Below are 24304 nucleotides of genomic sequence, written 5' to 3'. Positions count from 1 at the left end.
ATCATATTTGTTTTTATCATGATACATAATTATGTCAAAATACATCAAATTATGATCCGGATTCCATAACAAAATTGCAATGCTTATATAGTGAATACATTTTGAAATATTTGTTACAACAGTGTCAAGTAAATTACTGCTATGGGTGTCCGGGTAATTTAAATCATCAAGAAACAATATGTTTTTGGTTACCCAGATATGTAGACTACTCAGGCATGTGTAATGTGCAGACAGGTCCATATTTGGGGTAGAGTAGCATAATATTATCAATAACCAAAAAGTAGTATTTTGCCCATTAGCATAACAGAATCCTAAGTATATTGATAGGCCTTACACTTAAAATGTAAGCCACTACACATTCCAGTGATGTGTCTGTGTTTGCTAAGATAGATGTTAAGGAGTTGTGAACCAACAAGAGTATAGCACCCCTTTCTTACTATTTCTTAGACACTCATATTTGTGAAACCTTTCAAATATCAGATTGCTAAAGTCCCATGCCTCCACTAAGGTAAATCCTTTAAGGTTTTCTAATTCAATCATACTCTTCAGTTAGTTCATGGTTTTGTAACCCAGTCTACTGATATTGCAAAAATAAAATTTCACAGTGTTATTATATCCACCTTCTCAGGGCGGCCACAGTAGTGCAGCAGTTAGCGCTGCTGCCTCACAACAAGAGGTTCTCTGGTTCGATCCTCGGCTGGGGTGCCTTCTGTGCGGAGTCTGCATGTCCTCCATGTGGTCACATCGGTTTCCTCCAGGTGCTTCGGTTTCCTCCCACATCCCAAACACATGTTGTAGGTGGATTGGACACACTAAATTGGCCCTAGGTGTGAGTGCGTGCATGTGTGTGCCTTCTGTGGAAGGTTGGGCTCCGGGCTGGCAACTCGACACTGTAAAACTCCACTGCCAATCATGAGTGGACGGTGATCCGCTGTGGCGACCCCTAACCGGGAAAAGCCGAAAGAAGAAGAATTATATCCACCTTCTTGTGTATTGATTTTTTTGTGGTTAATTCTAAAAAAATGGCATGATGTATTCTGCTATTTTGCCAGCAATATACGTGGGGCTATCATTATTTAAGTGTTGTAATCTTTAGTATAAATTTCTGTGCCCAAGACACAGTCTTCCTAATATGTAAGTAGATTTAATGTTGTAAACTGTGCACAAAGATCATAACCAAGTATTGTGAAGAAGGCTTTGGTAAATTCATAATCAGTCCATCTTGCAGATGAAAAAATCTCATTTAAGATAAAGCCAACTAAGGTACTTTCTACCAACCGAATAATATCCAATATTGTATTTTTATATATGATTTAATGGTGCTTTTTATAAATCATTAGTTCCTGTATGTAAAATAAGTGCAATGTATTTTGGCTTGACTTCAGCAATTTTGATATTAACCCAGAGCATTCCACTAATTTTAAGCCAGAGACTACAGAAACAGTAAAACATGATTTATTAAGCCTGCATAAGTTATGTACTGTACGTTTAAGAATGGAATCACCCAGAATAAGAATTTCATCACCAGAGTTGTTCCTAACATACCAACTGACACTTTTCTGTACTGAGTTCAACATTTTCTTCTAATCAGTTGTACTAGAGTCAATAAAATCTCTAACTATGAACTCTGTGTTGTTCCTTTGTCCCCTTCACAGCTCTTCTCTTAGTTTTTACTAGTATGAGTGTCCCCTTCATTGTCACTAACTTCTTACCTACTGGATTCCCTATAGTCATTAGAGACTTGCTAACTGCCTACTGATATGAATTCTTTATATGCCTTTGCTTTGAGTTTCTTTAGTACTCTGGTGAGCATTTCTTATCTATGTCATGATATTTGTCTTATTAAATGACTCGGTAATGATTTATCTGTTTCTTCAATAGTCATCTATCAATCTTCGAGCAGCACATTTTGCAAAACTGCACACATTTGTGGGGCAAGGTTTACAATCATATTTAAACTGTAAATAAATGCAGTTAATTGCCAGCTTATACATTCTCTTTTACATACTAAATTTACTGAAAAGGCAAATACAATATAGTTTTTAATCTCTATCATTTAAACAGTTTATATACACTTTTTAATTTGCTATAACTCTTATACAGCTAATTCCTTTTTATGCATTTCCTTTTAAAAACATTTCACAGTTTATGACAGTTCTACTCGCATCAAATATAAATAAATAAATAACAATAAATAATCAAAATCCTATATGCACTAACTGCTATAACTCTAAAAAGACCCTGACTCCAATAAAAATGTTAATAAAACATATCAAAGACAAATGTATACATACTTTCCTTTTGAAGAAATTCACAATAACCCCATCACAATAATAACACTAGCAGTAAACATACACTGAGAGCAGAACAAAAATAAAGAAAAAAATACAAGTGACTTCCAGATACTAAACCCAAAGAATTCAGGCTACAGAAGACATCTTCAAAGCTAGCCATGAAGCACAGGACACACTGCTGGCCATGCAAGATCAAACCCACATGCAGTATAAAACTTAAACCCACTAACCACAGACAAAAATTATTAAAAATAAAACAAAAAAAATATTCAAAACAAAAACTAAGAATAAATAAAATAAAATAAACCAAATAGACAACCACACTAACCCAATGAACTCTCATTAATAGTAGTTATGGCACTACAGCTCTCAAAGAGACTAAAGACAAGTTAGGTTCATAAGTTCATAAGTAGTTACTAGGCATGCAGTCTTGGAGACCATTAAGAAAATTAGTTCAAATTCCAAATGGCCCCAAAGCACTGTCTGGTTAAGGGACTTGCTCGAGGTCACACAGTAGGCACATTAAGGCAGAAAGATTCAAACCCTCTATCCCTGGCACAGGAATCAGGAAGCTTGGTCTAGCTTATCTCTAACTTTCTAAATGCACAAAGTAAGCTTGAGTTTGAAACTAAGTTTCCTTCTGTCATTCAAATTCAAGCACCAGATTTCTGTACTGTTTTGTCAATTTATGTACTACATTTTCCACTCCAGCAAAATGTTCTCTTTCCTTCTGATTCATTTTAATTTGATAGTTCTGAAGCTGTTTAGGATGCTTATTCACTTCTTTCATATTTTACACACGCTTCCTTAATTTTTCATTGTCTTTCTTCAGAAAACCCAAACTATATTTTAACACAACCACTTATTCACTTTTACTTATTTACTGTTATGTTTTACTGTTTTATATTGTTTGGAATACTCACAAATTCATTTTGATAATCATCAATTTCTTTACCTGTTTTGTTCCAACAACTGTCCTGATAGTCAAGATCAGCCAGTCATTTAAAACACTGTCATTTTATTTTCATATTCAGAAATCAAGTCTTTCAATTTTGTTACCGCTTCACTCTCCTTAAATACAACATTCCCTGCCTGATATTGCTGTTCTGCACTCTCAGTCAGTTTCTTAACCTTTTCTTAAAGAGTTGTAAAACCATGGAATAGTACTTCACTCCGTTCATTTTGTTGTGGTGTGACCACTGAAATAGTCTCCATTACTTTTCCACAGCTTGGTTTTTAATGTCATACTGATTTAATAAAAAAATCTGCATTATAGCATTGCTTATCATCTGTCCCACTGGCCCAGTTGTTTGTGAAATATGCACTCTCCTACTTTTGTCAAACATTGTACCTCACAGTATTTTTTCATGAAATCTCACCAGTGTTGTAACAAAGAAATTTCACAGCATACAATCTTTTATATTGCAAGTCTCTAGTATAACACTAACAGAAAGTGATCCCTTTCAATGCAACAAGGACCTAGTTTTTATGACTAGAACAAATTCCTGTATAGGGACATTTTTTATTTTTATTTTTGCAGGTAAAATGGTCCCTTTATTTAATAACTCAACACATAAGACTATATTTTGTGAACTCAGACATTTTGTCACAGTTCATTACGGAGAACATCGTAAGATTTACTGTTGTATAAAGTTACACCTCCTATATGCATCTTCTTTTTTAATGCACTGCACATCACTTTTTTCTTTTGCTTTAACTTTCTACAAGCTGAGCTTATGCCTTTGCAGACAGCTCCCAGCTAAATGCAGCTTCTGCCAGTGTATTTCATAAGCAGCATAATTTGCATTTTTGCTTCCAAGTACATTTACCAAATTTCTAGCAGGTAGTAATTTTTGATTTCTTTAAACAAAAGCAATTCACAAAGTAAAAAATTGATAGCCTAGTTCATGCAAGCAGTATTTTTTTTTTATTTTGCAACATGCCATACACTGCATCGCCTTCACCAACTTATTAAGCTTCAGCTTTGCAAACACTGTAAAACTAACAGATTTAAACTCATGTTTTCTGACTTTATTTTGTTGTAAAAGCTTGCATTTGCTTAGCTGACCTTTTCCCAATACAGTTTATTCAAATGCAGCAAAACATCCACAGTAAACTTTTTTGTCAGTATACCAACCTTTGCATGCCTCAAGATTCTTTTTGTTGCATAGGCACAGAGTAGCTAATACAATGTAGAAATGTTACTGAGTTTATATTTGTGCAGCAGTACAACTGAACTGGTTCTGAAGCATCATACTTTGAAATCTCAAGCTTATTAACAATCCCTACATTTCCTACAAACCAAACACTAATTGTGCTTCTTCATGGAATACATTGTGGCCCATGCATCACTTTACTGCTTATTTCTGTTTAACCAAAAGTTCATACACCCAAAGAATATTCTTTACTGCAACACCAACCATCATCTCTGAAAACAGCACCACAATCTGTCGTATGAAATGGCGCTAGCACAGCTTTCTCGGTGTGCTTTCTCATTAACCTTCACTAAATACCATGATATTTATTTATTTATTTAATATTTCTTGATCAGGAATGTCAGATTGGACAGAGCCTATTTTCAGCAGAGGCCCAGGGAGAAATGTTCCAGACACATGTCTCTGGAATGTGGGAGGAACCGGAGTACCCGGAGGAAACCCACATGAATGCAGGGAGGACATGCAGACTCCACACAGAAGGGACCTCAGCCGGGAATTTAACCTCTTGCTCTGAGACAACAATGTTAACCACTGCACCACTGTACCGCTATACTTAAACACACTTTCCAGAAGTTTACAACTTTGTTAGGCAACATGCTGCCACAGCTTGAGTGTTTCCTTACAAACGCCTTTTGTTATGATACTATATTGTGTTGTCTTATATAGCTGACTTTCCAGACCATGTAATCACATTTAAACACAGATCAACAGTTTCTGTGAGAGGAAATAGTTTAGGTAGAGCAAATGATAAAGTAACAGTTATCGGAAAACCAGGCTGTTATTATTAATAAGACAATCGCTGGAGGCAATTCATTCAACTGATATTTGATTTATTTACTAGAGCAAATGAAATAAAAAGTTCACCTTTAAACATAGAGAAGGGGTATAAATTGTACACCAACTGTTGTAGAAAGCTACAAATGAATGCTAAGCCAACAAATCTAAACTGTGTGCAAACCAATAAGTTCTTAATAAGTAATTAATTCAAAACTTCAGCTGGAGCATTTATGACAGGTAGAAGAAAACTAGAGTATTTGGAGAAAACCCAGACAGACATAGGATTGTAGGATCATAGGAGATTACTAGGCTATTAACCTGGAGGTCATTTTAAGCCTAGCCATTTCATTCCAATGTAATACCGTAGAAAGGCTAGTCAATTCCCAAGATTGCATTTAGTAATGACTGCCCATATCCAGGAGGGTTGTGAGGAGAATTTGCAGACTCCACATACAGTAACCAACTTTTGGGACTATAGTTCAGATTCTGGAGTTCTGGGGCAGAAATATTAACCAGTGAGTCACGATGCCACTTGGTGGACATGACATCCTCAACCCCCCCCCCCCCACCTCACTAAAAATCTCATACCAAGATGCTGTTTAATCCCAGATTATCCATGTTTTTGGATGACACTGTGTCCCTGTGCCAGTGGGGTGATACAGTTTTGACAAAGATCTGAACATGACCACTGTAACACTAATGAAGCAGTCAGCATTACAAACTCTGTTGTATATGTCCACTTGAAATATTAAGTTTACCACCAACAAATTAAGGGCAGGTTTATAACTTTCCTAGCTTGCAAATATTTTTATCAGATTTTTAATGTTCACTTTTTAGGTCTATTCTTTATGAAATGAGAAAACAGTTTTAAACATATCTTGTTTCAGTGTTGAATTGTATAATGAAACCGTAAGCTCCATGTAGTATCAAAATGTAATTTGTAGCCTTGATCTTAGATATAGCAACTGCCAAATTCATTGCGTGATCCAGTGCGAAAATTTATATAGTTACAAGGCTACATTCACCAAACTGACTGTAGACTTACAGGTTTGGCAGCTTTTACTATTTCTTCCCCAGAGTTTCAGTTAATTGACCAAATTTCATCAGCAGATTTTTTATGAAAAAAGGTAATGTTATGGGGTGGTGGGGGCAACACTGTGACACAGAAGTTAGTACTGTGCCTCTGACATGATAGAATTGTCAATCATTTTATTCCATATAGTATGCTAATATTTATGCAGGGCACTTTATTCATAAATAGCTTTTGGAAAAAAATTAATACAAATAAGGATAAAAGCAGAATTAAGGCTTCTGAATTGTGTCTCCTAACCTCAGTTGAAAAAAAAAAAACTAATACAAATAAGGAATAAAAGCAGAATTAAGGCTTCTGTATTGTGTCTCCTTACCTCAGGACATGTTCCAAGGCTTTGATGTGGTGTTGTCTCTGTCCGAGTGATGATGCTAACTATGCCTTCTCCCTTGATTACAATAAATAAATAAATAAATATTTTCATGATCTACAAGACTTATATTGAAGCACACTGTAGCACTTATTTAAAGTGATATATAAAATGGTATGCAAAAATCAAGCCTCTTGTAAACATTCATTCTCCAAAATTGCACCTGAACTATTTGCAAACTGGCAGTCTGAAATCATTCAAATATTCATTTTACTCTCATCTCTCTAATGAACACAAATGATCTTGCTTCAGAGATACAGGTTAACTTTGCAATAATTCCTTTTCACCAGTCTCTAAACCTCATTGCTAAATACTACTCTGTTTTTTTTTCACTTTACTTTAATCTAACATTGCTGTTTATTCTTTGCCTCTGTTTCAATACAGCTACAACTCCTGTTTGTCACAAGTTGAAAAAATATTTTGCAGTTCCAGTTTGTCACCTAGTTTGTTCTTAAGAATGTATATGTTTAATTGTCTGCTTGGCTCAGGTCATGGTTGAAAAGGATCCTTGAACGAATTCACTTACCTAGTTAATAAATGTTAAATAAATAATAAAAGCAGTTAGGATACAAATGAGATTTGTGGGGAAAAGAGGGACCATATGTAAAAATATCTTAAGTAAAAGTAATATTGATTATGCTACACAGAACTGGAAATAGAATAAAAAGTTTGACTTACAGGCAAAAAAAAGAGAAAAGCTATTGCATCCCTATGTAAATTCAAGTTCATTTTTTTTTCTTCAAATAAAACTATTTCCTTGTAGATCTTTCATTTAAAAAATGTACTTACCATAACGTTCCATCTCTGTTGTCCATCTTCATTTATCCTTGATTGGTTCCAAATATCGGAACTGACTTGGCCATTACTACAGCCCATGAGAACAAAAAACTCTCAAGCTTAAGTCCTACCCAGAATGCTCCTCTCCAGATTACCTCAGATTGAGTTTGCAGATAGCAAAAAGACAGAAAGTAAATTCCAAATAATACCTTTGTTGAGACAATATCTGATGTCACGTTTAAAAAATGCATAACTAGGACCATAATTAATTCCACCAAGAGGCCTAAATGGAAGGGGGATGGAGGGTGTGCAGTCAAGGATAAATGAAGTTGGGCAACACAACTGGAACATTATGTTAAGTACATAACTTCTTTATCTGATGTTGTCAATCTTCATTTATTCTTGACATATGGGACATAGTCCCCAACTACCTTGTACCTTGGGAGGACTAATAGAAGGATATTCTTGAGCACCATAGAACCAAATGATCTTCTTCCACTAGAGACCAAATCCGATTTGTAAAGAGTAATGAAGGTATGTGGGGTACCCCATGTTGCTGCTGTGCAAATATCATTCATGGAAGCCTTAGACTGGAACACTGCTGAAGTAGAGACAACTCTGGTAGAGTGTGCCTTAACAGGCCCAGGTAATTTAACTTTTCTTTTGTTGTATATGAAGGAAATACAATCTTTCATCCATCTAGATAAGGCGACTTTGGTAACTGCCTTGCCCATTTTAGCACTTGAAAAGGAAACTAACAGCTGGTCAGACTTCCTTATATCTTTTGTTCTATAATGATAGAAGCATCATTTTCTATGAATGTCTAGTAAATGTAAACAGTATCCGTCTTTGTTTGAGAAATTGGAAAAAATACTGGTAAATTGATTGCCTGATTGATATTCTTTTCTGAAACCACTTTTGGTAAAAAGGAAGGGTTTGTTCTCAGTGAAACCCTGTCTTTGTGAAATATCAAATAAGGTGGTTTGCAAGATAAAGCTTGAATTTTTGAAATCTGTCTGGTATAAGTTATTGCTACCAGAAGTATGGTTTTCCTAGATAAGAGTTTTAAGTCACAGATGGCAGCAGACTCAAAGGAGGAATGTACTATTGTCTGTAATAGCAAGTTTAAATCCAAAGGTGTATATCGATCCTTATATGGAGGTTTTAACATCAGGGTCCTTTTAAGAATACTTTGCAAAGTCTATGAGAAATTAATGAACATTTTTTAAAACCATTATGAAAAATTGAAACAGACGCTAGTTGAACCTGGATAGTAAAGGAAGAGGCCCTGCTTCAAAGAGCAAATATAAAAATTCTGAGACTTTATCAATAGGAGTGAAGAAGGGGTCAATGTTATTATCACAGGTCCAATTGGAAAAGTTGGAGAAAAATGTTGATTACACCTGACAATCAATGGAACTGGAAAAGCCAAGCTGTGAGCTTGAGGTTTTGAAGGTTTGGGTGAACTAATCCCTCTGGATGAGATAGCAGATCTGGATCTGGATCCAGACACCACAGTCTTTAAATCAGATAAGGCCAAAGAAAGGGAAACCAAATCTGTCAAGGCCAAAAGGGAGCAATAAGGATTACCTTGCTCTTCAATCAGATTGTTTTCTTTAGAAATTGGGGAGTTAATGGAAATGGGGGGAAAGGTATTTTGGAGGCTAGAGAGCCAATCATGCAGGAGAGCATATCTCAGGGACACCCCAAGTGGGGGGGGTCAGGACAAAGTAGCTGCTGCACTTGTTGTTCAGGGGTGATGCAAAGAGGTCGCAGCAAGGCTGGCCCTAGGGACGAAAAATCTTTTTCACCACTCTGGGATTGAGAGACCACTCTTGAGGCAGAAGAATGCATCTGCTCAGTTTGTCTGCTATCACATTGGAACTCCTCAGAATATGCACTGCTATCACAAAGTGGTTGGAAAAGATCACCCACTGCCAGACTCTGAGAGCTTCTCAACAAAGAGGGTATGACTTGGTCCCTCCTTGTTTGTTGATGTACCAGACTACTGACATATTGTCTGTTTTAATCACAATCATTCCCAGAGGCAAGCAGCTTGAAAGGCCTGCAAAGCTAAAAGCACTACTCTCAGCTTCAGGACATTGATATGCAAGCTGGCCTCCATGGGTGCCTTGTACGGTCTTGCCCAGATAATTCACCCCCCCCCAGCATATCTCGGAGGTGTCCATGGTCACTATAGCTTTGGGCTGACATGAGACAAAGGGGCAGCCCAAGAGAATTTCCTCCAACTGAATCCACCAAGCTAGGTCTTTCTTGCAGCAATCAGTAATCAAAATCGGGTCTATATTAGAACACCAAACATTTAAAATGTTGAGTGTTCTAATATCGACCCATTTTCAGCGAACGCTGAAAATATCAAAGAAACAGAAAACCAAATTTTTTCCTAGGGAAAGAATTTGGTTGTCCATTTCTGTTGCTTAGGTATTTTCAGAGCTCTGGTGGAAAGTTGGTCGGGTTCAGGTAAGTGTGCTATTGAGTGCGGGTTAGGTTAGTTAGGGTTAGGGTGCGGGTTAGGTATGTGTGCGATTGTGTGGACATGAGGGTTAGGGCAGGTTAGATGAGTTAGGTTTGGGCGCGGGTCAGGTAAGTGTGCGACTGTGAGGATGTGAGGGTTAAGGCGGGGTAGGTGAGTTAGGGTTAGGGCGCAGGTGAGTCTGCGATAGTGACGGACCTTAGGGTTAGGGTTTGGGTTAAGGTAAGTGGATAGTTAGTGGTGTGTGTATAGTTTAGTGTAGGGTTAGGTGTAGGAATTTAGGTGTATGTGTGTGGATTGCTGTTTGTTTGATGTGCTTATGTTGTGTGTATGTGTTTTGGAACAGCAAATTTCTTCCCTAGGAAAAAAATTTGCTGTTCTGAATGTTCACTGTTTAGTATTTTCGAATGGTAGGGTTCGATATTAGAACACTCGACATTTTGAATGTTCGGTGTTTTAATATAGACCTTCAAAATCTGGTCTGATGTTGGTTGATACAGACTGGACCACTGAGATACTAGCAGCCATTGTAGAATTCTCATGTGAAATCTCGCCAGGGGAACTAACATGATGGCTGCTGCCATCAAATCTAGAGCTTATAAAACTAGTCATGCAGCTATTCTCTTGTTTCTGATAATTTCTTTCCACTTGGGTCTTGATCTTTTGTAATCTTAGATAAAGTAGGGAGGCTCTGCAAGTACTGGTACTTAATACCGCTCCTATGAACTCTATAGACTGTGTTGCAGTCAGTTGCAATTTTTCATAATTTATGGTAATCCTCAGATTGGCGCAGGTCCGGAGAATGTAATCTCTTTCTTGTTCTAGTAGATGCCTGGTGGGAGCAGTAATGAGCCAGACGTCCAAGTATGGAAACGCCCAGAATTCACACAGTCTCAACTGAGCTGTTACTACTGCCATTAATTTAGTGAACACCCTGGGGGCTGTGATGAAACCAAAGAGCAGAGCTGTGAACTGATAATGACTGCTTCCCAGCCAGAAGCGGAGAAATCTCCTGGAGTGCTGGTCCATTTTTACATGGTAATATGCATCCCAGAGATCTATTGAGCATATCCAATCATCTTTCCCTAGAAATTGGAGAAAAGACTGAACTGTGACCATCAGGAATTTTGTCTGTCAAATGAATTTGTTCAAAACACTTAGATTCAAAACTGATCTCCAGTCTTCTGTCTTTTTTAGAACTAAAAAGAATCTTGAGTAAATCCTAGATTCTATCTGGTCTGGTGGGACTTCGTGGATGATTCTTTTTTCTAGCATTTTCTGGATTTCTAATCCTGCTGATTCCCTCTGACTGGGTGAAACATCAGGGATTTTCATGCAATTTTTACGGGGGTAGAAGAAAAGGTATGGTGTTGCCTCTGGTTATGATCCTCTGCACCCAAACATCTGAAGTTATCTGAAGGCAGGCATGTTGGTGCAGGGATAAATGCTCCCCCCCAACTGCATCCAGAGGAAGGCAATCAGGCCTCCTTTCAGGATAGGGTTTATCAGGAGAGGTATTCTTGGCACCTTGATTTTGCAGGCCACCTCTTCCATGTGGACAGTGTCTCCCATTAAAGCTCCCCCTCTGCCCCTGGGGAAGCCACTGCCATGTGTGTCTTCGAATGGCCTTGGGACTATTTGAACCACATTTCCCCACTCCTCTGATTCCTAGAATAGGATCGCTGAGAAGTAGAAAAACATACTCACTGCAAAAAGGGCTTTTCTGTCCTTTTCACACCTGGACAATGTTTCTTGAACTTTAGGGCCAAATTAGGGCCAAAAAAGGGACGATCCATCAGTGTCTGATCCTGCTGCTCTAGTTGTCCCTTTGGCTGCATGTGCTATGAGCCTCATGGATGAATTTGAAATGGACTCTAGGATGGCCAACTAAGAAGCAACCTTATCCTGAACTTCATCAGATATGGCTCCTGTAAGGGTATCTGATAACTCCTTAAACAGATCCCTTTGCAGTCTGGTGGAGTGTGCCATAAAATTCAAAGATTGTAATCAAAGGTCGATGAAGCGTAAACCCACTTTCCAAACCTATCCATTACCCAAGACTCTCTATTGGGAGGATGGATAGTGGAACTTTCCTCTGCCAATTCCTTTTTTGTGACCATAGCTACCACCATAGCATCTGCCACCAATCCCTTTACCCAAAACTGATGGTCATTGGGTGCAATTAGAAGTTTATCTGGCCTCTTGGGTATGGGTGTTATGGTGTCAGGAGCCTTCAACACCCTCTATCAGATGAACTTAATTAGCACATCTGCATGCAAAGTTACCCAAGAGGTAGATGGCCCAGCACCAAAAGCCTGCAGCTACACTGACTCCTCCAAAGAGGGCTTTTAGGGCATCCAGCCACCCTCTGTTTAAGGAACTCAAGGATGTCTCCAAAGGCGACATCTTCAGGGGCTGACTGTGGGAAACCCTCCCCTTCAACAAAATCAGTGTCCTCTGTGATGGATTCCTCTGGGGAATCTAGGTCTTTCCTCTTACACTTCCTCTGCTGAGGAACCTCCTCAGTATGATGATCTAGGGAGGTATAAGAAGAGGACAAAACCTAAACAGGTGACTCCTGCAGTTTCAGTGCTCGCTGTCCATGTGTTGGGATTAGCTGAAGCTCAGGATGAGGGGAAGGATCAGGGAACTGCTCCTACAGGGAAGGAGATGACTGAATGCCCACAGTGGACAGGACCCTCTCTATGACCTGGATATCTGCCCCCCCCCCCAAGAGGGAAGGGAACCTGGAACTGATAAAGCCTGCCTCAGAACCGTGATCCCTTCCCACTCCAAAGAAACCACCCCCAAAGCCAAAGCCAGGGTAGAGCTAACACGTGCCAAAGACCCAAGGTGCTGAGATGGATCAGAAAACACTGGAGTTAAGCCTTGCCCCCTGGAACCAACAGCATAGCCATGACCCTGACATTTCTCTGGATCTGAAAGAATCGAAGAATTAAGGGTAGAAATTGGAACCAGAGATGGAGATCTCATCGGAACTGAAAGTGTCAGCACCGGGAAACTTGCAGCCCAGATCTCTAAGGCCTCAGAGGAGGTCAAAGGAGGAAACTAGGGTTCCAGATCTGGAACTGAGGACACACCTGAAAGTCACCTCACTGAAGTAACTGATCCACCCACCTCAACAAATCCATTTCTGTCAGACTCTTGGTGGAAGGAATTGACTGGGAAGAGGGAGATTTTGGTCTTTCCAAAAAGGGGCTAGGTACTTGACCTGCATGGGGATCTATGGATGGGGTGTACCTAGTCCTAGAAAGATCAAGGAAAGAAGATTCAGTGTTTTCAGTTGGTATCAAAGACAATGGTGCCAAAATGTGAGACGACACCAAAACTGTTGGTTCCATTTTCTGGTCCTGTCTCTGTGCTGACAGCTCTTGCACCAATGGATGAGACACTATTGCTGCCGATGTTGGCATTAAAGTGTCCTTTGAAGAAACTGTTAGTTCCACAGTGGTAGAAGTAACTGAAGTTTGAAGTCTTTTGGTCGTCACAGCTGAGGGAGAAGCTGGCACTGATAGACTCCTCTTCTTAGGTTTGTCAGGTTTCAAAGATGAGGAAGAAGATGAAGGGGAAGAAACATCCATTTGCTTTTACTCAAAGGACCAGATAAGACTTCCTCAAAGGAAGATTTTATCAGCCCCTTTAGCAACAATTTATTCTTCTCAACAAAGACTTGAGCTATTCATTCACACTGTTTACGCGAAAAGACATTTTGCTTGTTCAGAAAGATTGCTTAGCATAACTTGCCCACAGTCTGGAAAATTAGATGGGTTATTATGGTAATGTTGATATTTCTCTTGGTAGCAATTCTGGTTTTTCACAGGACATTTGATTTGTAGAATATAGAGCTACTAGGTGAAAGAACAATTCTACCCTTCCATCCTATTTACATTCTCCTTGACTTTCTTTTCCATTGTACTAACAGTTTTACATAGTTAAGCACTAGAAAAAGAGAGCTTAACTACTAATTCAGCCATTTCACATCATAGCGCACAACAGACAGCCAACACCCCACCCTGTTTTGTAAGTTAAATCTTATATGTTATTTTGTGTAGGGATTTAGTTCATGAAAATTGAGTTTTTTGACGGGAGACTGTTTGGCCATCAACTATTATAAATTAGTGCTAGCTGTCTCATTGGAAGAATGGTCACTGTGTGTGTGTGTGTGTGTGTGTGTGTGTGTGTGTGTGTGTGTGTGTGTGTGCGCACGAGCGCATTTGTGTGTATGTATAGGTGAATGTATGTATGTGTGTGCATGTTGTTTTTGTGTGTGTGTGTGTGTGTGTGTGTGTGTGTGTGTGTGTGTGTGTGTGTGTGTGTATATATATATATGTACACAAATACAAACGTCTCAGTCTATTTTATATATATATATATATATATATCTATACTGATGCGCTAAAACACTGACAACGAAATCACCAACACCACAAAACAGAAAGTTCAGAAACACGAAACGTCACATACCCGACAAACCACAATCCCGACACTCAACAAACAAAAAAAATCCCCTGTCAAAAAAGCACACACACAACACAAGCACACCAAAAACCTTACAGACCTACACTGAACCTTACATGCACAACTATCTGTGCACTAACCTTTACCCAAACCCTAACCCTAAGGTCTGTCACTATCGCACAATCACCAAACCCGCACCCTAACCCTAACTCACTTAACCCGCCCCTATCCCTAATGTCTGTCACTATCACACACTCACCTGACCCGCACCCTAACCCTACCTCACTTAACCCGCCCTTAACCCTACAGACCATCGCTATCGCACACTTACCTTACCCACACCCTGACCCTAACATCCATCCCTATAGCACACTTACCTTTATATGTCGGTGTTCTCAGCGTCGGAATTCGCAACTGTCAGTCTTCTCCATTGTCGATCTTCTGGTGTCGGTGTTCTCGTTGTCAGCGTTTCGAGATTTCGGCGTTTTCAGGTAGGCCATAAATATATATATATATATATATATATATATATATATATATATATATATATATATACATACACATATAAATATATGGTTTACTTCAAACGATCGAAATTTCACAACATTGATCCTCTGATCATCGAAGACCAGAGAATCAAAGTTGAAAAATATCAAATCGGAAAAAGAAAAAAAATCTATCAAGTGAAAACTTATTTCGCGTTTTTGCAGGGGGTCAAGCCCCCCTGCACCCCCTGCTACTTAAATATACCAACTCTGAGATCGCACTACAGTGAAGACAACAGTAAATTTCCTTTTCTGCACTGTATGGCAATCTCCATTCACAAGGTGCGATATTTCACAATTTTGATCATCTGGTCTTCACAGATCAGTGATTCGATATTGTGAAATTTCGATCCTTTAAAGGGGACCCAAATATTTATGGTGCTAAACAGAGATAGAGTATGTTATCAAGCATCAACATGCAGTTACATTGATGCAAACACCTTTGATCCAGGCATGTCAACTACCAACATAGGAATGAAAGTAACAGGATCGTAAAAAGATGAAATACAGTGTCCTTTTGGGGTCATTAAAAGAAATACACAAACACATAAAAAACATATTTTACATGGGGGGGCTTCACTCTAAACATTCTGATGTGGGGGCTCCACCCACACAGTTCCCTAACTTTTATATCCTGACTCTATGACCACATAACTGTGACCACACAGGAAACTTTACCAAATGGAGAGATAAGTCAGCAAACAAGGGAGAGTAGTATTGCTGAAACTGAATTCATATTCAAGTCTTGGTGAGTACCTTAATGAGGGGGACCCTGTTTTTCACAAAATCTCACCAAGACAATACTGATATATAGACTGTATTTACACAGCATATATCATGGGCAGAAGTAAGTTAAAAATTAAAAAAGATAGCTTGGTGCTATCTAATATATTTAAAAAGGAGACCTTTTGTAACACATATTTGCATTTTTCAAGTAATCATCCACAGGCACATAAAAAGCTTGATAAAAGGGCAAGCTATTCATATAGTAAGGATGACATCTATGCACAAGGACCTCTGGGGTGAATTAATGAAGTTAAAGGAAATGTTGTTGGATAGGGATTATACAGAAATAATGGAGGACTTCTATATTAAAGAGGTATACCAGGGATGGGGGACTAATTACCAGCCCTTGTTGGGAATAGATTTGGTTAGATCAAAAAATGGGACTCAAGATGGTCATTATGATAAGGCACTAGTGGAATAAAGGGAATTGTAAGAAGGAATTGGAATATTTTTAAAGTTAGTAAAGAAATATACAAGTTGGTGGGGCATGAACCTGTTTTTGCTTATGTAACTGGAAAAAATTTTAAACAACTTTTTGAAGAAGGAGGAGGTCATTTTATAAATTCAGACAAGGGTATGGTGCCTTGTGGTAGTTACAGACAATATAGTTTTATCATAAGAAAAAGAAGTTTAGTTTTGGACAATATGCTGCATAGTAAAGTAGTGTTCAGGAATGGGAATTGTGCCACTAGCAAAATTGTTTATTTAGCCAAATGTGATAATTGTCCAGCCTTCTATATCGGGAAGATGGAAAGGGCACTTAAAACAAGAATATACAACCACTTGTATGACCTAAACAATAGGAAATAAACAAATGTTTTGTACAAACATTCTTGTGTTTTTACCAATTTCAAAAGATTTACTTTTGGTATTTTAGAAAATATTAGAATTAATCCGAGCGATGGTGACTGGCAAAGGCTATTGTTGAAAAGGGAGTTAGTTTGGCAGCTGAAGCTAAATGCCACGCTAAGAACTGGCCTCAATGATCAAGTGCCAATTATTTAAATTTTGAAAGAAAAAGCAGGCGTTTTAATTTAAAGCCAAAAACACACATAAGGCATAGAGTTGTCTATTTTATTATTTTTTATTACTTCTTTATAAGCGAACAACAAGAATTTTATGTACAAATGTACTTTTTAGATGTGATACATATTACTTACTAATAGTCTTTATGTGTTTATATAAAACAAGTGGATCACTGTGAAATGGCCATTTAAGTACTTAATTTCACATTTGTATAATTGGTTGATTGTAAGCATTTGATGGAGCACAAATTTGTATACACTGAATTAGAGAGAAGGGATATTTTATCTGATGAAGTCTCTTTTGAAGGGACAAAAGTCCTTATGAGTGTACAGTGTTTGTTCTCTTAATAAACTGTTTATTACTTTTTATGGAGAGTTCATGGAGAGTTGGACTGCTTTGTGGACTTTTTTAGTTTGTGGGTTATTTGCTGCCATTTTCTTAGTTATTTTGATGATTTAAAACTGTATAGCTCATCAGATGAGGAACTGAAAGCACAACAAAAAGTTGTCAGAACTTTTTCAGATGATATAAGAATATAATTTGGTCTTGATAAATGTGCAAAAGCAACGTTTAAAGCAGGAAAACTGCAGCAACAAGAAAACATCAGTTTGGGACAAGAATGTGATAAAAAAAACTTGAGCAAGAGGGAGTGTTTAAATATTTGGGAATTGATGAAGGATCAACAATAAAACATAAACAAATGCAAATAAAGCTTAGTAAGGAATACTTTAGAAGACTTAAATTAATCCTGAAAACAGCGTTGACATCTAGGAACAAAATCCAAGCTATAAACCAATTTGCTCTTCCTGTCCTAACTTACAGTTTTGGAGTGATTGACTTGCCCCAAAACATGTTGGATAGATTAGATAAAAAAACAAGAAGGATGCTTCATGCTTACCAAATGATTTATAAAAATCACTGCATACCAAGATTATATATTCCCCATTCCGATGGTGGGCTGCGCCTCCTTGAAATTGATTATATGTATAGATCTGCAATTGTGGGACTCCACACATATCTGCTGACCTCACACAACACAAACATAGTAAAAGTTTTAAAACATGAGGAGAATAAATCTAAAATAACTCTCTGCTTAATCTAGCAGAAGCATATCAGCATCAAGCAGGAATGGAAATCAAACCGGAAGTAGATAAGTCAGGCAGCAACTGAATGTGCCAAAAAACAAAATAAAGAATATAAGGTGAAGGACCAGATGAGAAGGCAAAAAATGTGGAAAATGCATAAATACAGTTGCAAGTATAGAAAACATCTGGAAGAACCTCGTGTTGATCAGAAATAAACACAGGAATGGTAAGGGAGAAGCAAATTTAAATCAAGAGATGAAAGGTTAATTTTGGCGGCCCAAGATAGTGGACTACATACACATTGATTTACAAAGTCCATTGAACATATGGGAGAGACAAATGTAGGTTTTGTAAAACAGAATTGGAAACAGTGGCACACCTCATTGCTGGTTGTGACATATTAATGGCAGAAGAACTGTATACTGAAGGGCATAAAAATGTGTCAACACTGTTGCACTGGGGATTATGCAAACATTATGGTATTGAAGTGGCTGAAAAACACTGGAAGCATGAGCCACAAAACATCATAGAAAATTATGAAGTCTTCATCACATGGGATCACTCATTACCAACAGTTCGAAAAATAGATGCTAGAAAACCAGCTATAGTGGTCCATGAAAAGAAGACAAATGTAGCATTGATCACTGAAATTGCCACACCCAGTGACTACAGCGTCTTGCATACGGAGAGACACAAAGTCATAAAACATCAGGATTTGCAGGCAGAAATGAGAGAAATGTGCAAGAAAGATACCCAAACAGTTCCAATGGCAGTCGGAGCAATGGATCTTGTAAAACGAATCTACAATCATATTTAGATATGTCACCAATACATGTAATCCTGCACGAATTGCAGAAGAAGTCTTTACTGGGCACATTGTGGGTGCTGCGAAGAGCACTTCTGTCTGACATCAAATATTGAAACAAAATACTAATTTCATGAACTTTAATTGTACTTTGACTTAGGAGTGGTGTCCATTCCCATCATGGTATTAGAAACCCAAAAGACTTGGAAAAATTAAAAAAGGCAGAAGCTTTACCAAGGATACAGCAGTCACTGTTGCATAAGCGGTCTGAATGGAGAGATGATAGGAGTCTGACTGGAGAGATGATAAAATCAGCAAGCAAATTAGAGAAGTATTGCTGGAAATGACTTCATCCTCAAGTCTTGGTGAGTACCTTCATGAGATGGACCCTGATTTTACAAATTCTCACCAAGATGACATTGATGCATAGACTGTATTTTATATAACATATATCATGGACAGAAGTAGGTTAAAAATAAAAAAGGCAGTTAGGCACACAAGTCTCAGGATAAAAAGTGCCCAATCCTGGCAGTGCACTGGTACAAGGACTAGAAAAAAACAGTGTAGAATACTCAAGACATGGAAACATTCCTACAATCGGGTCAGGCCGGGGTCAGGAGGAACATGGCCCTCCTGACTAAGAAGGAAGTAGTAGTCCCCAAAACAACAAAAAAACTGACAGGCCAAAAAAAAAGATGATAAGGTGGACTATTGAGGATAAGAAAGAAATTGTGTATTGTTACTATTATGCAAGAAGCTCAAACTTTCCAGACAGAAGATATACAAAAAGAATAAGATAGAAATTAGAGGAAAGAAAAATACTTGCACAAGAAAAACTGCCAAAGGCCTCAAATGCAAATTTGTGTTCATTAATACAGCATATTCATGAAAAACATTATACAGAACAAGAAACTTTAGGCCAGTTGGAAAAAGAAGTGACTGAGGAAGGGCAAAAGTATAAAGAACAAAATCTAGACATGGAGATGAGAAAGGAAGAGAGATCTGATATGGTGCAATAATTATGCAAAGGAGAAAGCCAAACTAACCAATACAAGAAAAACAGCTGCAAAAATATTTGAAGAGAAATATTGGCATCTGGATATGGAAAATGTTATAATACAAAAAAATAAGAAAACAAAGGGGGAAAGAAAAACAGAAGATTAGTAATGGAGAAGCTAAAGAAATAGAAATCGAAGTTATGGATCACCTGCAAAGTTAAGGATTTAGTATAGAAAAGCCAACTCTGGTAATGTCACAGCATGATAGAATAATGAGTCCCCAACTTAAGGAGAATCCAGTGGAATGGGAAGCATCTGATTAGTTGCCATATGAAGAGGCTTTGGAGCCTTCAGTAGTAAACCAGTACAAAAGTTCAGTTGGTGTTGCACAGCAAGAGAAGGAGCAGGAAATGGCAACTCTGAGGCAGTCAGCGTTGAGGAGTGTGAAGCCAGCGCATTCCCATATGAAATAGCAATGGATGACACAGGATGAAGCTGAAGAGAATATGTCACAGAAAGATTTCTGGAACTTTCTGTAGAATGCCAGCAGGAAACAGACGACAAAAATGTGCCCTTTGTTTAGAAGAAAATGATCTAAGCAAAGAGTTGCTTGAGTTTAAGATCAATGAATGAAATAGATTACTGAAAGTCAATAAGACCCAAAATGTTAGAAGTCTGATAAAACAAATGAACACAATACTCAAGACTATTCACAGAAATGTGTGTGATACAACAGAAGTAAATAGGATATATCACTGTGCAGATAAATTACTAACAGATAAAGTCTTACCACAAAAACACACAATAAGGGAAAGGAAGGGAAGAAATCAAACACCAACATGGAAGCATCGAATACATAAAACTATAAAGCAATTAAGACAAGAAGTGTCACTGTTAGAAGAGTACAAAAGAGGGAACATATAAAAAAATACTTAGAAAGATAGATGTGATAAAAGAAACACACAGCATCAGAACAGAACAGATTAAGATTTATCATACACTATTGCAAATAAAAAGGTAACAATATCACCACAGGCAAAAAAAAAAGAACTTAGAAGATATGTAGATAAATATAAAGGAAATGTGCAAATAAGCAATTTATTGATTACCAAAAATGTTTTATAGAGAACTGGGAAACAAGGCACAATGGATAGAAATACTACCAAAAAAAGAAAAAATAGACACATTTTAGAGAAATATCAGTGAAGATCCTGTGGAATGTAACAAAGATGCTGAATGGACAGAAGAAGTAAAAGAAACAGTAAGAAGTTCAAATGTACAGGATATGAAATGGGATGACACCCAGAGAAATTAAAACAAAATTAAGAAAAGCTCCTAATTGGAAAATACCAGGCCCAAATGCAATACCTAACTTCTGGCTAAAAGTATTAACATCTTTACACGAAGAATGAGTTTTGCGAAAAAACTATTTATATGTGCATCCTGAACAGACACCAACCTGGTTCACAACAGGAAAAACAGTACTCCTCCTTAAGACTGAACCGACAAGCTATTCTAAAAACTGTATCTGCACATATGGAACAAAGGATCATTTGTTGTTAAATAAAGTCATAATAGGGAATAGTAAAAATGGGTAGAATCTAAGTACGGCGTGGATAGACAACAAAAAATCATTTAACAGCATCCAACATTCATGGATAAAAGAGTGCTTATACATGTATAAGATACACTCTACATTGATCGATTACACTACAGTGACCATGAAACAGTGACAAATCACTTTGCAGCTAAGCCATGAGAAAGGACAAATTATTATCCTATTGACAAAAATGAAAAGGGAGATATTCCATGGTGACTATTTGGCACTGTGCTCTTTGTTTTGCCCTTAATCCGTTAAGCTATTTATGTTACAGATTAGGTCAGTTACAATTTGGCGCACAGAAAACAACAAAGTGTAAAGACTTCCCATATTCTTTTTGTGGATGATTTAAAACTGTACAGTTCATCAAATGAGGAACTGAAAGCACAACTGTAAGTGGTAAAAACATTCACAGATGATATAAGAATGTCATTTGGTCTTGAAAAATGTGCAAAAACAACATTTAAAGAAGGAAAGCTGCAGCGCCAAGACAAAATAAATCTGGGACAGGAATGTGATATAAAAGAAGTTGAGCAGGAGAGAGTATATAAATGTTTGGGAAGTGATGAAGAATCAACAATAAAACATGAACAGATGTGAACAATACTTAGTAAGGAATATTTTAGAAGACTAAAATTAATACTGAAAACAAGCCTGGCATCTTGGAACAAAGTCCAAGCTGTAAACCAATTTGCTCTTCCTGTTCTAACTTACAGTTTTGGAGTGGCTGACTGGTCCCAAAAAGTATTAGATCAGTTGGACACGAAAACAAGAAAAATGCTTCACACTTATCAAATGATTTATAAAAATCAGTCTATACCAAGATTATATATTTCCCATTCTGTAGGAGGTATGGGCCTCCTCACAATTTATTACATGTATAGATCTGCAGTCATAGGACTGCATATATATCTGCCGACCTCACAAGATTCAAATGTTGTCGAAGTTTTAAAAACATTAGGAGAATAAACTTAAGATGACTTCCCTGCTTTGTTTAGCAGAAGTATATTGGTGTCAAGCGGGAATGGAAATCAAGCCAGAACTAGACAAAAATCAGGTAGCAACTGAATGTGCCAAAATCAAAAGAAAGAATATATATAGTGAAGGATCAGATGAGAAGGCAAGAAATGTAGAAAAGGTATAAATATAGTTGCAAGTGTAGAAAACTACTGGAACAACCTCATGTCAATCAAGATCTGACACAGGATTGGTTAAGAGAGGTGAATTTAAACCAATAGATGAAACGCTAATAATAGCGGCCCTGGATAGTGAGTTGTGTACACATTAGTTTACAAAGTCCACTGAACATGTCAGAGTGACAGACAAATGCAGACTTTGTAAAACAGAATTGGAAAAAGTCACACATCTATCTTGTTGTTGATACACTAATGGCAGAGGGCCTGTGTACTGAATCGTATAATAATGTGGCAAGACTGTGCAAACATTACAATATGAAAGTTGTTGAGAAGTATTGGAAACATGAGCCACAAAACAATACAGAAAATGATGATGTTTATATTACATGGGATTGTCCATTATCAACAGTTCAAAAAATAGAAGCGAGAAAGCCAGGTATAGTAGACCATGAAAAGAAGATAAAAGTAGCATTGATCATTGAAATTGCTACACCCAATAACTACAGTGTCTTACATACAGAGAGACTCAAAGTCGCAAATACCAGGATCTGCAGGAAGAAATGAGGGCAATGCGGAAGAAGGATACCCAGACAATTCCAGTAGGAAGCAATTAGTCTCATAAAAAGAATTTACAGTCGTATTTAGATATGCTACCAATATATGTAACTCCATATGAATTGCAGAAGTCAGTTCTGAGCACGTTGAGGGTGATGAGAAGAGCACTTCTGGCTAACATCAAAGACTGAACCAAATACTAATTTTATGAACTTTAATCATACTTTGACTCAGGAATGGGGTCCATTCCCATCATGGCATAAGAAACCCAAAAGATTTGGAGAAATTAAACTGACAGAAACTCTACCAAGGATGCAGCAGTCACTGCTACACAAGCTGCTGAATCCTACATTTGACTAGGAATGCATTCAATAGCTTGGGACAGCCCAAGCAGCTCTCAACAATGTGTAATTGACGGAATGCCATACACCCCATACCTTCCCCTTAATATCTGAAGCAGTCATTTATCAGCTGGTATACTTCAAATCACAACACATATTGCTTTGCGGAGAAGGATTCCTTGACAAAATATAATCAGGCTGTGCAGGGCAAGAAGCAGCAGGAAAGATTGATTCTAACTAGTACTGTTAACATCCCAGAGGTAAGAAATGGGAAAATACCTCATCAAAAAGAAGAAACAGTGTCTACTTGTCTTCAGGTCATTAGATTAGACTGAATAAATTTTCTCTTTCAGCTAACAAACGTGAGGTCTTATCATTCTTACAAGACTGGGAAGAGGAAAAAGAGAAGACTAAGGAGTGTTCAGTGGTTGAGATTCCACAACAGGAATATGATCTAATCGAAGCTTCTGTTTGCTCTAAACAGGATAACTCCCACTCCAGGTCTGTTTTTACTGAGAGTGACACCACTTGGGTCTTTAATAGGTCATTTATAATCCACTTTGAAGTAAGCAACAACATATTTTATTTTGCAGTGAATTTTCATCTACATTACATGCTGTTAGGTGCCAGGGGTCCAGGGAAGTAAATATTATGGGAAGAAATAGCCAGGGAAATTGTTATGGCTAGGCTTGTATAGGCCCTAGGGCCGATAGCCTACTACCAGCCTATTAACCTATGAACCTATGTGTGGTGCTTTCTGAGTGCTATAACATGCCTTTGATAGTTAAATAACTTGCATGACTAGAGCATTCTTACGCACACATGATGCACATGCTTTATTGATAACCCAATTCTCCAATTTATGTGCACTCAGAAAATCTTGTGATAACTGACATTTATTTATTTATTAACATTTGTTAACCAGGAAAG

The 24304-nt window shown here is 37.6% G+C and overlaps 1 protein-coding gene across 1 annotated transcript in view; it reads right to left on the bottom strand.

Annotated features, from left to right (window-relative positions):
- The window catches only part of LOC122799533 (P2X purinoceptor 2-like), a 591133-nt gene that overhangs the window by 329004 nt on the left and 237825 nt on the right, over nucleotides 1–24304 (bottom strand). The window contains exon 3 of the mRNA XM_044068662.1: nucleotides 6694–6765. Coding sequence (XP_043924597.1) covers nucleotides 6694–6765 — 72 coding nt within the window. The remainder of the gene's footprint in view (nucleotides 1–6693; nucleotides 6766–24304) is intronic.

The sequence above is a fragment of the Protopterus annectens genome, chromosome 4.part0, assembly GCF_019279795.1.
Source record: "Protopterus annectens isolate FY-2018-M chromosome 4.part0, PAN1.0, whole genome shotgun sequence".
Taxonomy (NCBI): domain Eukaryota; kingdom Metazoa; phylum Chordata; order Ceratodontiformes; family Protopteridae; genus Protopterus; species Protopterus annectens.
This window is presented reverse-complemented; position numbering and strand designations above follow the sequence as displayed.